General features: G+C 51.7%; 5 protein-coding genes across 5 annotated transcripts; 2 read left to right on the forward strand and 3 right to left on the reverse strand.

The window, feature by feature from the left end:
* Positions 1-1,010: 1,010 nt before the first annotated feature.
* On the forward strand, positions 1,011-2,304 carry TRIVIDRAFT_15059 (uncharacterized protein; the record flags this gene model as incomplete). Its single annotated transcript, XM_014098683.1, has 2 exons — positions 1,011-1,433; positions 1,495-2,304. Coding segments are annotated over 2 exons (1,233 nt in total), but the record flags the coding sequence as incomplete, so codon positions are not given.
* Positions 2,305-2,468: 164 nt separating this feature from the next.
* On the reverse strand, positions 2,469-3,109 carry TRIVIDRAFT_181339 (uncharacterized protein; the record flags this gene model as incomplete). The annotated part of the gene is made up of 2 exons (XM_014098769.1): positions 2,469-2,898; positions 2,970-3,109. The coding sequence occupies 2 exons, from the start codon at positions 3,001-3,003 to the stop codon at positions 2,675-2,677; spliced, it is 258 nt and encodes an 85-aa protein (XP_013954244.1).
* Positions 3,110-3,423: 314 nt separating this feature from the next.
* Positions 3,424-9,074, reverse strand: TRIVIDRAFT_231208 (uncharacterized protein; the record flags this gene model as incomplete). Its single annotated transcript, XM_014098770.1, has 3 exons — positions 3,424-3,788; positions 3,854-6,003; positions 6,057-9,074. The coding sequence occupies 3 exons, from the start codon at positions 9,072-9,074 to the stop codon at positions 3,638-3,640; spliced, it is 5,319 nt and encodes a 1,772-aa protein (XP_013954245.1).
* A 1,771-nt stretch (positions 9,075-10,845) lies between these two features.
* TRIVIDRAFT_58544 (uncharacterized protein) lies at positions 10,846-12,438 on the forward strand (the record flags this gene model as incomplete). The annotated part of the gene is made up of 2 exons (XM_014098771.1): positions 10,846-11,360; positions 11,433-12,438. The coding sequence occupies 2 exons, from the start codon at positions 10,846-10,848 to the stop codon at positions 12,436-12,438; spliced, it is 1,521 nt and encodes a 506-aa protein (XP_013954246.1).
* A 799-nt stretch (positions 12,439-13,237) lies between these two features.
* Positions 13,238-13,543, reverse strand: TRIVIDRAFT_131852 (uncharacterized protein; the record flags this gene model as incomplete). The annotated part of the gene is made up of 1 exon (XM_014098772.1): positions 13,238-13,543. A coding segment is annotated over one exon (306 nt), but the record flags the coding sequence as incomplete, so codon positions are not given.
* Between the last annotated feature and the right edge of the window lie 259 nt (positions 13,544-13,802).

Raw genomic sequence — 13,802 nt, forward strand, 5'->3', positions numbered from 1 at the left:
TTTGCTAGTTGAAAACTATACACTGACCACTCCTGGCTGGGCTCGCCTGGCCAGGGAATATTTGGAACCCTTCAACTCTCTGCTTGTTTGGTGGAAAGATGTCTTTTTTTCTTTCATTGCGGTTGGTCCCTTGAGGGCTGGCGTGAAGAAGGAGGCTCGAGATGGTTTTAGGTGGTGGTCACGTAGAGAAGACGCGTCACTGGTGCGTTGACGATGATTTGACGGGATTCTGACGATGTGCGATTTCTCTGGATTGCGGTGCACGAAGGCACATCGTCACTCGCTTTGTATCGGCCAGCTTGCAGCCTTGCAACTCAACATTTGGAGCATCGATGTCTTAGGCGTTGGAAGAAGCTGAACCGCGTCTTTGTTTGGAGCTCGCCAAACAGTAGCAAAGCATCTCTTACGAAACGCTCCATCATAGCACTCTCTACGTAAATAAATCAGCATCAAATATCCTCATCTCTCTCTCCCAAACACCCAAACTTTCTCTCCTGCACCACCCGTAAAAGTAAAATAAATCACCTGCAGACAAAGCAAAGTTTCTCTGCAGCCTCTCCAGCTTAGCGCGGGGCATTTCCGTTTCCACCATCGAACATTTTCCAGTGACTCAAAAGAGAGACCCCACCTTTGAACTCTCACAAGCAGCATTTCATCGACTGACACACTTTCGCATTCTTTGGACCGGGGGATTTGTTTATTTTTGCGGCCTTGCATCTTTTCGGTGCTTCCCCTTGCGACGACGGAACTGATTTTGCTCGACTTCCTCTTCGGCATCAATTGTCGCGACAAGTCTGCGTCCCCCGATTCGACTCCATCTCCCTTGTGATACGACCTCTCGCTTCTACGTCCTCTAGTCCTGTCACAACACCAACCTCTTAATGGCGGCAGAAGCAGGCCAGCCTGCGCCCAAAAGCGAGGCTCCAGCAGAGAAGAAGGACCAGGGAGACCAGCGAAAGGGCTCCAAAGACCAGAGCAAGCCCCCCGCGGCAGCAGGAGCGGCAGCAGCTGAGGGCGCCGGCGAAAAGAAGCTGTCCAACGCCGAGCTCAAGAAGAAGGCCAAGGAGGAAAAGGCCGCCAGGAGAGCGGCAGCAAAAGTCTCACAGCCACAGCCGCCCGCCAGCGCGCCGGGCCAGGGCGACAGCGCAAAGGGCGGCAAGCCCAAGCCCAAGCAAGACGGACCTCAGGCTGGAGCTCAGCATGGAAAGACTCCCGCCCCGCGATCGGCTGCGCCCATGACGGCCGCGCCCAAGGAGGTGAAGCCGTCGGTTCCAGAGTGCTTCAGCCATTTGGCCATGGCCAAGGGCGTCAACCTGACGCATGCGGACAAGGACGTGCACCCTGCTGTTTTGCTGCTGGGCCAGCAGATGAGCACCATGGCCATCAGTGATAGCACCACTCGGCTGGAAGCTACTCTCCTGGCATTCAAAAAGGTAAGAAACAGCCATCAACCAGTTTCCTCTCACTGGAATCTAACAAGAGAAACTTCAAAAGGTCATCGATTCATACACAACACCCCACGGCACCACGCTGTCACGACACTTCACCTCCCACGTCCTCAACCCCCAAATCGTCTACCTCACAGCATGCCGCCCCATGTGCTTCTCCATGGGCAACGCCATCAGATGGCTCAAGCTTCAGATCAGCAAGATTGATATCGACATGGCCGATTCTGACGCCAAGAAGCTTCTGTGCGAGGCCATCGACAGCTTCATCCACGAGCGCATCACCCTCGCCGACCTCGTCATCGTCAACACCGCCGCCGACATGATTGCCCAGGACGACGTCATCCTCACATACGCCCACCACCACCTCGTCGAGCGCGCCCTGCTCAAGGCAAAGGCCAGCGGCAAGCGCTTCAAGGTCATCCTCGTCGACGATCCCTTTGAGCGGGTCGGCCTCGCCCATGTCAAGAAGCTCGCCGCCGCGGGCATCCCCGTCGCCTACTCGCCCGACTTTGGTGCCCTGCGAACAAACCTCCAGGAGTCCACCACCGTCCTCGTCGCCGCAGAGGCCATGTTTAGCAACGGCGCCATGTACGCGCGAGCAGGCACCTGTGACGTCGCTACGGCGGCGTTTGACCTGGGCATGCGAGTCACGTCGTTGTGCGAGACCATCAACTTCACTGAGCGGGTGTCGATAGATTCGCTCACCTACAACGAAATTGATCCGGAGAGAAACACGGATGAGGAGTTTAGGTTGTTGTTTGACACGACGAGAGATAAGTCGATTTCGGCCGTCGTGACGGAGCTGGGCATCTGTTCGGCCAAGTCTGTCCCTGCTATTTTGCGGAAGCTGGAGGAATTGTAAAAGGGAGGCAACCATGAGGCACATGAGCATGTAGCTAGGAAAAGACGTAAAAGAACCAAGGAATAAAAAAAACAAGTAAAGAAATAAGCCAAACATTTTATCGTGACATTTGCAGCAATGATGCACCAAGTAATGTGAATTGGCACGCAGCAACATGTCTGAAGTTTTTGATCATTTTCATTGAGCCCTCGTGGCTGGTTTCGTACGGCCATTGATGATTCCCATAGCTCACATCTCATCCCAGCCAAAGAGCTCATCATCCCCTTCTCTCTCTCGAAGTCCCATCTATATGTACAAATCCGGATAAATTCTACCCTCCCATTCTTTTTACATCACCATTTCTCTCCCCGTCAAAACCTCAAACCTAAGCCTCCTGCCTCTCCGCATCCCGCTGGGCCTTCCTCGCCCTCTTCTCCAGCAGCGCCCTCTTCCGCTCGTTCAGCATTGCAGTCTGCTTATCGTCGACGCCCTGCAGCCAGTATCCGAAGCTCGCGCCGCCCGCCGCATACACGGGGTACGCCCACAGCGACGACTTGTTGAAGAAGGGCCGCATCTCAATGCCGACCTGCCAGAAGCGCACGGCCAGGCCTGTATTTCCAACAGGTGTTAGTTCAAAAATTCCGGGGGCACGGCGGGGAGTGTAAGGTTGAGAGACAAACCGAAGCAGCTCCAGAATGCGATGCGGTGGACCATGGTGAATGGGATTGACTCGTTTGGGGAGGTCGAGGAGTCGTGAGACGGTGGTTTCTGTTGGTTTGCAGGGCCGCGGGCGGAGGAATTGGCCGGTTTGGGGGGAGGCGAGCTTGAGATGCGCGGGTATCTGGAGTTGGGATTGGAGATGGTGATGAGGTTGGGCGGTTCTTGGGAAAGTGGCGTCACGTGGCGGGGCATGTGACCTTGCCTTACAACTAGAATGGAGCGACAACGACAAGATGCTGCGATGACAAGATGCTTTTAAATGAGTCCACGTCTAGTGTAATTTAATATTTTTGAAAATGATCTTTGATTTTGAAAGAGATTAAAATAAATTACTTCATCTGTCGCAAAGGTGATTCGATGCTGTATGTGGCGGTTACTGACACTCCCCTTGCACCAACTACTCCTTGACATGATACCAGAAACATCATCAGATTAAAAGTCTAATCCTCTAAATCAACGGCCTTTCTAAGGAGATTCTCTTCCCGACATGTCATCGCGACCAGCCCTTCTTTGATCATCTATCGTTCAATCTATTCATCAAACGCCTCGCAAAAACATAAATGAAACAGAAATGAAACGCCACACAGATGCAATCATGACATTAATCAACCACGGAATTGGCTGCTCCTCATACCGGGCGATACGCCGGCGGAGGATCTAAAGGCACCGCAGCTGTTTGCGATGCAGGCCGGGCAGATGGAGCCGGCGCAGGAGCTCCCTGAGTCCACTGCGTCGTCTTCGCCATCATCTTCCCCATGTATTGCTGAATAAACGATTCACTGTCCAAGTGTTAGTTAAATACTGTATCCAAGAGTGTGTGAAAAGGCAAAGAGAAGCATCTTACGTATAATAGCTGTGGTCAGAGTTGTGTAGCGAAACCAAGTTGTGTGCCAGCTCGTGGGCCAACACCACCCACCACCAGGTGCCTGCCTCAGCCTTGCCAGCTCCGTTTGGAACATCTATCTGGGCGGCGTGCAGCTGGAGGAAGAATCGGAAGTTGCAAAAGATACTTCCTCCAGTGTTGAATGCTATCGTTCCGCCGGCATCGTCGTGAAAGATGTGAAGCACCTTTGGTGCCAATGAGTAGACGTTGCCCACTTCGACGAGCAGCGATGCAAAAGAGTTGATCGCAGCCAGATTTGCTGACAAAAATGCAGCCGCGTTGGCCGCCATATCCCTGGCCACAAAGACCTTCATACCGTTCGAAGCCTCTGCCACAAATGTAATGTTTTGAGCTGGCTTCTTGTCACAGTATGTCGCCTGTTCTTTGACCTCGGAGACGTGAGGCTCTGAGTAAACACTGTCGGAACCGTGGGCCCGCGTTGCATTGACCGCGTTCAAGAGATTCTGCTGAACCACAGCTGGGTTGGTCACTTTGCCATCATCGTTTTGCGACCCTCCATTATCGCCAGACTTGTCAGGCCCTCGGTTGGTAGAATTGGAGTTGTTGCCCATAAACTGCTCCACCTGCCCCCGCGATTCATTCTTATCATCATCCTGCGTATCAAAGCCAAATCGGCGGCTGAGGTTCGAAAACAAACCCCTGCTCTTTCTATTGTTTGCAGTTTTATCCTGCGCATTCTCCTCGGGCGAGTCCCATGAGCCAGGCATGGAAGGATGCGAAGATTGTGGAGATTTGGGGGCTTCCCGCGCAGCCTCAGCTGCCTGTGGGAGCTGTTGAGACTTGGAATGCTCTGCCTGTGACTGAGCCCAGTTTTGCTCCCTTTCCCGAATTTGTCTTTGCTCCTCTTCCAACGCCTTGCGCCTTTCTTCCTCTGCAATCCTCGCCTCTGCGGCCTTTGCTCGAAGGATTCGGTCGACGTTGTATCCACGCGATCTCAGACCAAGGAGGTCCAGAGTAAGGAACGGTTCGAAGAATAGATATGCCTGCTGGTTAGGCCTGTCAAGCAACATTTGACATATCGCTTGGCCGACCTGGTACATGTCCGGCTTGCCTTCATCAGCCACGTACAAAGTCCATGACCTGTTGTTATATGACGCAGCCGCAGAGCGTCTCTCTGTGTGCGACTGCCTCTGGCCCTGCAGCGTTCGTCGGAGCGCCACTGATCGAACCACTTCTACCGTCAGGTTCTTCTCGAGCCACTTTGCGTCGTGCTTGATGGCATCTCGGCGGTAGTTTGCATACTCGTAAAGGAAGATCTTGGATCGTTCGAGAACATGCTTCTTAAGCGATTCGGCCAGCTGCTGCCGTGTCGTATGGGAGCCAATGCGCACATCCTCTTGGACTATGCCGCTTAGCCTCGACGCACCAAGTCTCAGATAAAAGGTCTCGAGAACATCTTCTTCAGGGGCGCATATCAAATGCTCTTTGAAGAGGCGGTAGCTGATGATGTCGTCCAGAACAACGATTTGGCTGGCAGAAGCAAGCTGATACTGCTTGATCGGCGCTTCATCCTCATCCAAATCATTGGCATTAGCATTGCCCTTGGAAGGCGCTACCAGTTCCTTATATGCGAGGAGACACGGCGAGCTTTTCATCTTGCGCCAAAGCTCCTTATCGCGCTGGAGAGTTGAAGTAGCCTCGGCTAAAGATTTGAGCAGATCCAAGTATTTCTCGGGACTCTGGAGCACACTGAGAAGCCTTGCCGGTTCATTGCACGCCATGTATGCAACTTCCACTTTGGTCGGTTCATTCTTTGCACCACATTTGAGGAGGAATAGGTTTCCATCTTGACCAAAGTCTACAAAATCAAAGATATCTCCATATGTTGATGACGTCCCTACGTATGCCTGCGACGGACTGATATAAGCCAGCTTTGCGCTCAACTTTTCCGAAGCGGAAGAAGGGCTTGACCGCTTCACGGGAACAATTGGAGCATTTCGAAGCTTAACTAAGCTGCTTTCTCCAAGCTCACCGATGCGAGTGGCAAAATAGACAAAGAGGGTCACGGCAGATTGTTGGCTCTGTGGAGGGCTGGCCAGCAGACGATTAACACACTCAGCCATGGGCGGATCCCTAGCAACGCCAAATTTCTGATTTCCAGTGTTAGTTTGAATAGACATCTTTAGAGGGACAGGGCGCTTACATTGGCGTGATCGTGAAGGTCACGATTCAAGATATCAAACCCAAGCACCGCCGCTTTCTCGTTGGTGAAGCATGCAGCTGGTGTCACCAGCTTGGTGCTTCCCTGAAGCGGCAGGATGGCTTTGCGGCAGTCGCTCAGGTCAAAGGCAGCATATCGATTCGAATGGTGATTGGCAATAAAGTAAGTCATTGCCGAGGCCCTCAACGCCTGATCACTCGACGACATCATGTCCACCAGCTCTGGAACAGAAGGGAAAGTCCGCAAACCAAGGACAACAAGGAATCGGGCTTCAGGGCTGCTCGCTCGAAAGCTACCAGGAGGTCCCGGCCACTGAATGATTGGCAGCTGGAGAGTCCGGAGGGAGTCCTTGGGCTCAAACAGTTCCGAGACCTTGTACAGCTTCGTCGTGGCCTTTGTAGGCTCCATGCCTTTTGGCCCTGCTTCGGCAGGACAAATTCTAGATTCTCTCAATTTCCGGAGGTCGTCCGAGGGGATATCATTCTGAACAGAGGCCAAGTATTTAATGAGCTCCATGTGACTCCACTTCTTCTGGCCATCTTCACCGGAAACATTGACCAGACGAGCAAAGATAGTCTCCAGGTCAACCGTCTTTCGAACGCCAAGAGCTGTCAGGAACTTTTCTTTAATCTTTTCGCAACCTTGGATGACTGGCAAGTCATCGAAGAGCTTGACAGAGGCAAAGAAGGATTCTTCAGGCTTTCTCATCCCCAACTTGGTCGGCATCATCGGAGTGGACTTGATGAGACTCAGCATTGTGCCCCTGTTAATCATGGTCATGCTTTCCCAGTTTTTGGACAAGACTGTAAGCACGGCGACGGCAAATTTGGGCGATCTAGTGACACTCTCTTCTTCCGACCTGGATGCCGTGGTCTCGATGAGAAAGCGCAGCCATGGGATAACCTCCAAGGGCTCCCATCCAAGAGCTTCCAGCTCAGAAGCACTGATGTTGACTATGAGAGCATATGGAACGGTTGTTGGAGGGACTGGCATATTGGCAGGAATCTTTGAGAGAAAAAGGTAATTGCTTATGCTGCCTAGGGCCACGATTTCGCCCTTGTCATTCTCATCGCTCAGAGTGGCAACGGCAACGTCCATAAGCGCGGCCCTGCTTCCTGGGTCAATCTCGCCAGTCAAACTCTTCTTGCCCGCCCATTTTATAAAGTTGATGGCTTGAGTTTTTGTGAGAGCCTTGGCTTCCAGTTCTTCCTTGACGTCCGTTACGGTGATGTGTGAAATGAGCCCAAAGTCAATCAGCTTCCTCACGAATGGCGAATCCGTCATTTCCTTGGGCACAACTGGGATGCTGTCCACAAAGGAGCTCAATTCTGATGATCCCAAACGAACTTGCGACGTCTGTAGGACACCTCGGCTTGAATACACCTCGATGGAGGCCTTCTTGAAACAGGTCCAGAAGGCCTCCTCGATGATCTGCCCGACCTGGCTGCTTGGCGTAGAGTCGGCAAAGGTGAACGTCCTTAGAGTGTGCAGCGCCTCAGGCATGAAGCGGTTAACTATTTCAGCAGAAATCTTCTTGCCAGCTTCAACTGATTGCTTTACTCTGCGATCGAGCTCACTCATCTCGTTAGCAAAGGCTAACCTGGCTATGATACCGGCCGCCCGGAGAAGTTCGACATTCCACGTCCTGACCCAGCGAGCATTCAAGTCGATGGCCTCTCTTTCGACAGTTGGGATCACAGAGGGAGCAGAAATATGCATTCCGGCACCGGTTGTCTGCATAGTAGGGAATCCAATAAAGATGCGACCACCGGGTTTCTTGTTGGGCAGTACGGAAGCGAAGACGTCTGTAGCCTTGGCAAAGGCACCATTTTCCGGAGACGAGCCCTGAGAAGCTTCAGCTTCGTCATATGATGTAGTGAGAATGGATATCTTTGTGGTTTTGGGTGGAGGCTTTTTGGTTGCACGCTCAAGCTCGGCTGAAAAGGAAGCTGATACATGTGTCTTGATGCTGGCTGTGGTAGCCCTGAGGAATATCGTGGCCGAGTTCAATCCGGTAACATCTTCTGTAATCTTTGTCTGAGCTTGGCTCTCCTCTGCCTGCTGTTTCGTCTTAAGGAGGCTGGTGTTCGAGGCCGTCGTGGTGAGCCTCGCAAAGAAGGACCTCAGAGAGGGAGCCTCGTTTGAGCCGTACGAATCCGTGGCTTTTGCTGCTGCTGCTGCTTGCGGCTTCCATCCAATTACGTTCATAAAGGATGCGTCAATTTGTGTGCTTGTACGACCTACGCTTATCACTTTCATGATGTTGTCCTTCGTCCTGGCCTCGAGGTCACGAGGCAGTGTCAGGTCAACATTTGGAGATGTCTTCTTGTTGAGAGACAGAATTAGATGATCATCGATCCAAAATTCAATCTTCTCCAGTGCAACAAAGGTAAGACTTGTAGCAAGAAACTGGCTGACGGAGAGCAGATTCGGCATGGGGGTCGTCGTATTTCTATAATCTAGCACGAATGCGGTGTATGGCGATGATTTATCCTCAGGCAGGTGTGACTTTTTGGTAAAAAGGGAGTTTCCTTTCCAGTAAAAGGCCATGGCCTCGCTGCCAGAGCTCACAAACGGCTCCTCGCAGTCGGCAAAGACGCTGTAGAAGCCGACACCGAATGCGCCGATCTTGGTTTCATCGGGGTTTCCCTCTGCGATCCTCTTCAGACGGCCCCAGTCTGTCTTTGTAAACGGCTGGCCGTTGTTCTGGACAACCAGCCGGCGCAGTGTGTGGTTGGCTATGGTATGTTTCAACAGGTCGGATCGGCTCGCAGCGCTGGGGAGAGGGATGCTTGTTGACGGATGCGTCTCCCACTTGATAGACACAGTCGTGGCTTGCGCATCGGCCGCATTCTGGATGAGCTCTCGCAGCGTCGTCCATTCTCCTGAATAACGGGCCAGGACCTTGTCAATCAGCGCGCGGGTGTCGACAGTGACGGCTTCTTCGTCTTCGCCGTCGCGCAGAGCGGCAGCCCGCAGGCTCGAGTAGTCCATCGCCATGGTCGCAGATGCTTGTCGGGACTCAGAGGTGCATTCTCTATGGTTCGCAACGCAAAACTAAGGGCATCACCACCATCAGTTATCAGGGCAAAAGGGGAAGAGGCGCAGGGTCAAACTGACGAGTCAGCAAATCTATAAACCGTGGCAAACAAAGGAGAGAAGAGTCTAGAATCGCAAAATCCCCCGCGTATGGATGCCCGCACCAGCTCGTCAAGGGAGATGTTGAGTGAACGAGAGCTTACGTTGCGGCCAGTGCCTTGGTTTATCGATCTCGACCGCCGTGTAGCACGTGAATCCTTGGAAGATTTAGGGAGTGGCCATGCCTTAAAAGCCGGCACTAACCATCAACCTCTAGGTACGTCACTGGGCCTTTTTTTTTTTAGACTTCATTATTCCCCAACGCCATAACCTAGAGAGGATTCAAGCTCAAGATGGGGCGCCAGGTTTGTGTTAGACTTCTGATATAACAAACTCTAAAGCCTAATTTGTTGTCCATCGGCCAGTTTACCTACTGTACTGCCATGTCTTGCCCTGCGTAGTATCTACAATATTGCGCTGGACAGGTGGAGCGTGGGGTACATGTATTTTGTACTAAAGAATCTCCCGTCACTGAGCCAACGCTATCAGGGTTCCATCTCTCAGCCCAGATCATCCCCAGACTTGGTTAAACTATGGTTCGCGTTACGATTAACTCGGTTTAGTTGATCGGAAATGGGTCGATAAACTATATTATTGGTAGAGCATGCGACTTGGAGGGCTAAGTGATACCGTGTACGATGCATCCTAGTGTCTGGCCTTCAGACATATATATGCATTTCGGTGTGTACGTCCAGTTACTGGTTGACTTCTTTTAGCCATCACTCAAAACAATTAGCTCTACTTGTAACCAGTCTTCTACCTAGCAGAGAGCTTCGTTTGAGATTCAAATAAAACAGTCTAGAGGAGTATATGCTGCAGTCTCGTGTGAGGGCTCACAGCACTATCAATCCATGGACATAGATGTATCGTCCGTTAACGCAAACTCGGTATCTACATATAAGAGACATATAATACGAATTATCTACATAGGTGCGTTTAGTACCGGTCAAGTACCTCCCATGGATTACAGGAACCTACCTACCTGCCTACCTGTCGTATAGGAATACGGTATCATTGCCACCCACTTCAGCCAATCAGGCATGGGTTCGGTAATCGCGAGCAGGATTAAAATTAGAAGCAACGCGTTCGTTGAACGCGGCAGCTAGGCGCTGTTAAAACAGTGAGGTCTGAAATCCGTAGCCAACTTGGTACTGCCATCGTTATCCTTCTTGCTTCTGTTATTTGGTTGCCCTACGAGTGCCACAAATATGCTTAGAGCACTCAGTCCACCTCTATCCGATGTGATCATGAAGGATGGATAGAACTCGCTGTCAGCTGCTGAGATAACACATTGTTTCACCACTTGGTCGATAATCATCCGCCACAGCTGGAAATGGGGACTGCACGTTGCGAGCAGCCGTTGGTGCAAGCCGTCGGGAAATAAGAAGGAGACTGGAACAGTTGAAAGGAGCCCGGAGAAATCTCATCGGTCAGTTTCTGAACGGTCACGATTAACCCATGTCTCCCCCCTGCTACAGACCGGGGGGGTACCGTCATCTCTTGTATCGTCATCGCATGGAGCATGCGTGACCTTGTGCCCTCCATCGTTGTTATTACCATTATATCTAGCAACATTGATACCAGAACCATCTTGTGTTGTGGGTGATACGAGCATCAAGATTTCGCATACATGATGACCACTCCCATCCAGAATGATCCTGTCGCCATTCAGGAGCCTACCCTTCAACATATGCTTGATGCTATGCCTCAGTTCTGCAAACGACTTACGATCTGGGAGAAGAAACACGCTGATTTGGAAGTGCCTCTGACTGCCCTGGTTTGCGACCAGATCCGAAGGCTTTGTGCTACCTACACGCAGCTCAAGACCCAGATTACCGAGGCTGGCTATATCTCTCCCGAGATTATTCAACAGACACAAACATGCTGTATAACACAGCTTGTCGTGACGTGGGATCTTCTTTCTTTCCACGAACAAGCAGAACGCGGTGGCCAAGAGGGCGCACTCAATGTATTATACGCACGCATGCACATTCTCAACAACAACATTTACAGCGACCCCCAGCATCACAATGACGGGGAAGATAATCTGGTCCACCTCGTGTCAGAGCTAAAGCGGTATCTATCAGAGCTTGGTCAGGATGAACCCATAACAGCAGGGATCGCTGTGCAGCGATTCCACCTGCAGCAGTATGTATACCCACCTGGCATAGCATCTCTCCAGTTGCCGAGACTGGGACTTCGGTTTTAACATTGTCTTAGACCCAGGTTGCACGATTCCTCTTCCCGAGCCTACAAGCAATTTCGCCCCCGATACCTGCACAATTACAAAAGCCTAGCGGACACTCAGTATACCCTCGATCCGGCGGGAGAAGTATTCACAGGCAGCTTTGGCATCGTGCAAAAGGTCAACAACAAAAGAAGCGGCAAGCCGCTCGCGATGAAGACTTTTAATCAAGTCTTCTCCGAGAAGCAAGTGAAGAAAATTCTGAGAGAAATTGGAATTCTCGAGGTTTGCAGTCATAAGAACATTGTCCGGTTTGTCGAGGCATTCAGGACCGACGATGACGATCAATCGATACGTCTCGTTATGCATCCGTGGGCGCCGTATACACTGTTACGGTTCCTTCACAGTTCCGATGGAAAAAGAAAGGCTCGCTGTCCCTGGTTTCAACAAAGCTCGTCTCAATCTAGCTGCTGCATGATCTATCGAATCATGTACCAGCTAGCTGACGCAGTCGATTACCTGCATGGACATGCTATCAAGCACAAGGATCTCAAACCCGACAATATCCTTCTATATAAAGAAGCAAGCGACTACCCTACAGCATTGATTACTGACGTTGGTGTCAGCAAAGTTTACATACCTGGAGCTCCTACCAACTACAAGGACAGCACTTACGAATACCTCGCTCCAGAGCAGCATGCAATGGTAGCGAGCACCTTCAAATCCGATATTTGGCAGCTGGGATGCTGCTTTGCCGCGATTCTTGCCGTGGCAAGCAAAGGGCAGTCCGGCTACGAAGAGCTTCATGAGAGCTTCAATCGGGACGATGAAAACTGTCAATGCTCTATTGCACTCGAGCATTCGTCATTCATGTCAGCATTCGGGGCCATTTGTATGCGAGGCAACCCTGCGCAGAAGATGGCCTACGCAGTGGTTGTCGGGATGCTGGAATTGGATCCCCAACTCAGGCCAAGTATTGACTCGGTCAAAGTTGCTCTTATGAAATTGCCCGGTATGAAAACCGGGGAACCCAATTGCTAAATTGATATGCTTTTATGGATCTATGCAGGCATGGTGTTTGGTTGAAGCGATAATGATGAAAAGATGGATGGGACATGGATGGGATGGATTGGACATGGATTGGACATAGATTGGAATGGACGGGATATGGACGGGAGAAAGACGGAATATGACAGCTCTTGCACCAGTCAGGAGCGCTGTAATACTACTGATATACTTCGTACAGGAACCAGGCATTAATTTGTACACTATATTTTAATTTATTTTATATAGAGCAATCAAACAACTTAGCTGCTCCCACCATAATTGCAGCCAGATAGTGATATGCATTGGGTATCATTTTTAGCAACTACTAAACGCCAGCAAACGAGACACGTCCTCCAGTCTAATCCTCTCGGCGGGAGCTCGGCCCCGGGCTTCGTCGTCTATGCTCCCTAGATCGCGATCGATGTCGTTGCCTGCTCCTGTCCCTCTGTCGTCTTTCGTCTCGCCTATCGTCTTTCCTGTCGTCCCGCCTATTGTCGCGCCGATCTCTGCTTCGGCTCCTATCGCGATCTCGGCGGTGTCGACGCTCACGATCACGATCACGGTCGCGCTCGTCGCGTCCCTCGGCCCGATCACGACTGCGCCGTCGGTGGTCTCTGTCACGTCGTCGGTCGGGGCTCCTGCTCCTGCTCCTACTTCTGTGTCTTCTTCGCTCTCTTCTATCGTCGCCATGCCGTCTTGATCTCTCCGGTTTCGCCTCGGCCTCTCTTGGCGGCCCGCTCGCGGGGCCAACTTGTCGCTTGGGCTCGACTTCAATGGCGTTGGCTCCAGAGGTGTTCCGTAGAGGCGGCGGTAAACCCAATGCTTTGGCGATTGCGTCTTCTTCGGCCTCCTTAATCTTGCGCAGTTCTTCCTTCTGTTCTCGATCTCTGCGCTCTTCGTCTGTCTCGGCGGATTCCGCCGGCGTGGCGTCCGATTTGGCGTACCAGTTCAAATCTCGGCCCTTGGCCCATCGCCCAACTGGAGCCTTGAGGCTGTGGCCGAGATAGTTTTCGCGGTGACTGGAGTTGGCGACCTCGTCCCAGCTAAAGTTTACGCCACCTCTGGAGCCGGTTTTGCGGATAGTCGAAAGCAGATCCATGGTGGAGGTCTCTCGGGAGTAATTTCGTTGTAATAGTGTATTGATGTATATTGTCCAAGCTTGACGGTCAACGATTGATGACCCTTGGTGAATAAGGTAGAAAAGTCGAGAGTGAAGAATGCATGTGCCAAGTTAGAAGAAGGACGCAGCACTGGCAGAATCCATGACCCACCCGCGGGGCCGCTAAGCCGAAGCCCCACGCCTCTGTAATAGCGCCTCTACAGCTGCCTCTCCACTAAAAGCTTCTATCTAGTCCTCT

Source organism: Trichoderma virens (genome assembly GCF_000170995.1).
Source record: "Trichoderma virens Gv29-8 chromosome Unknown TRIVIscaffold_81, whole genome shotgun sequence".
In the NCBI taxonomy this organism is placed as follows: domain Eukaryota; kingdom Fungi; phylum Ascomycota; class Sordariomycetes; order Hypocreales; family Hypocreaceae; genus Trichoderma; species Trichoderma virens.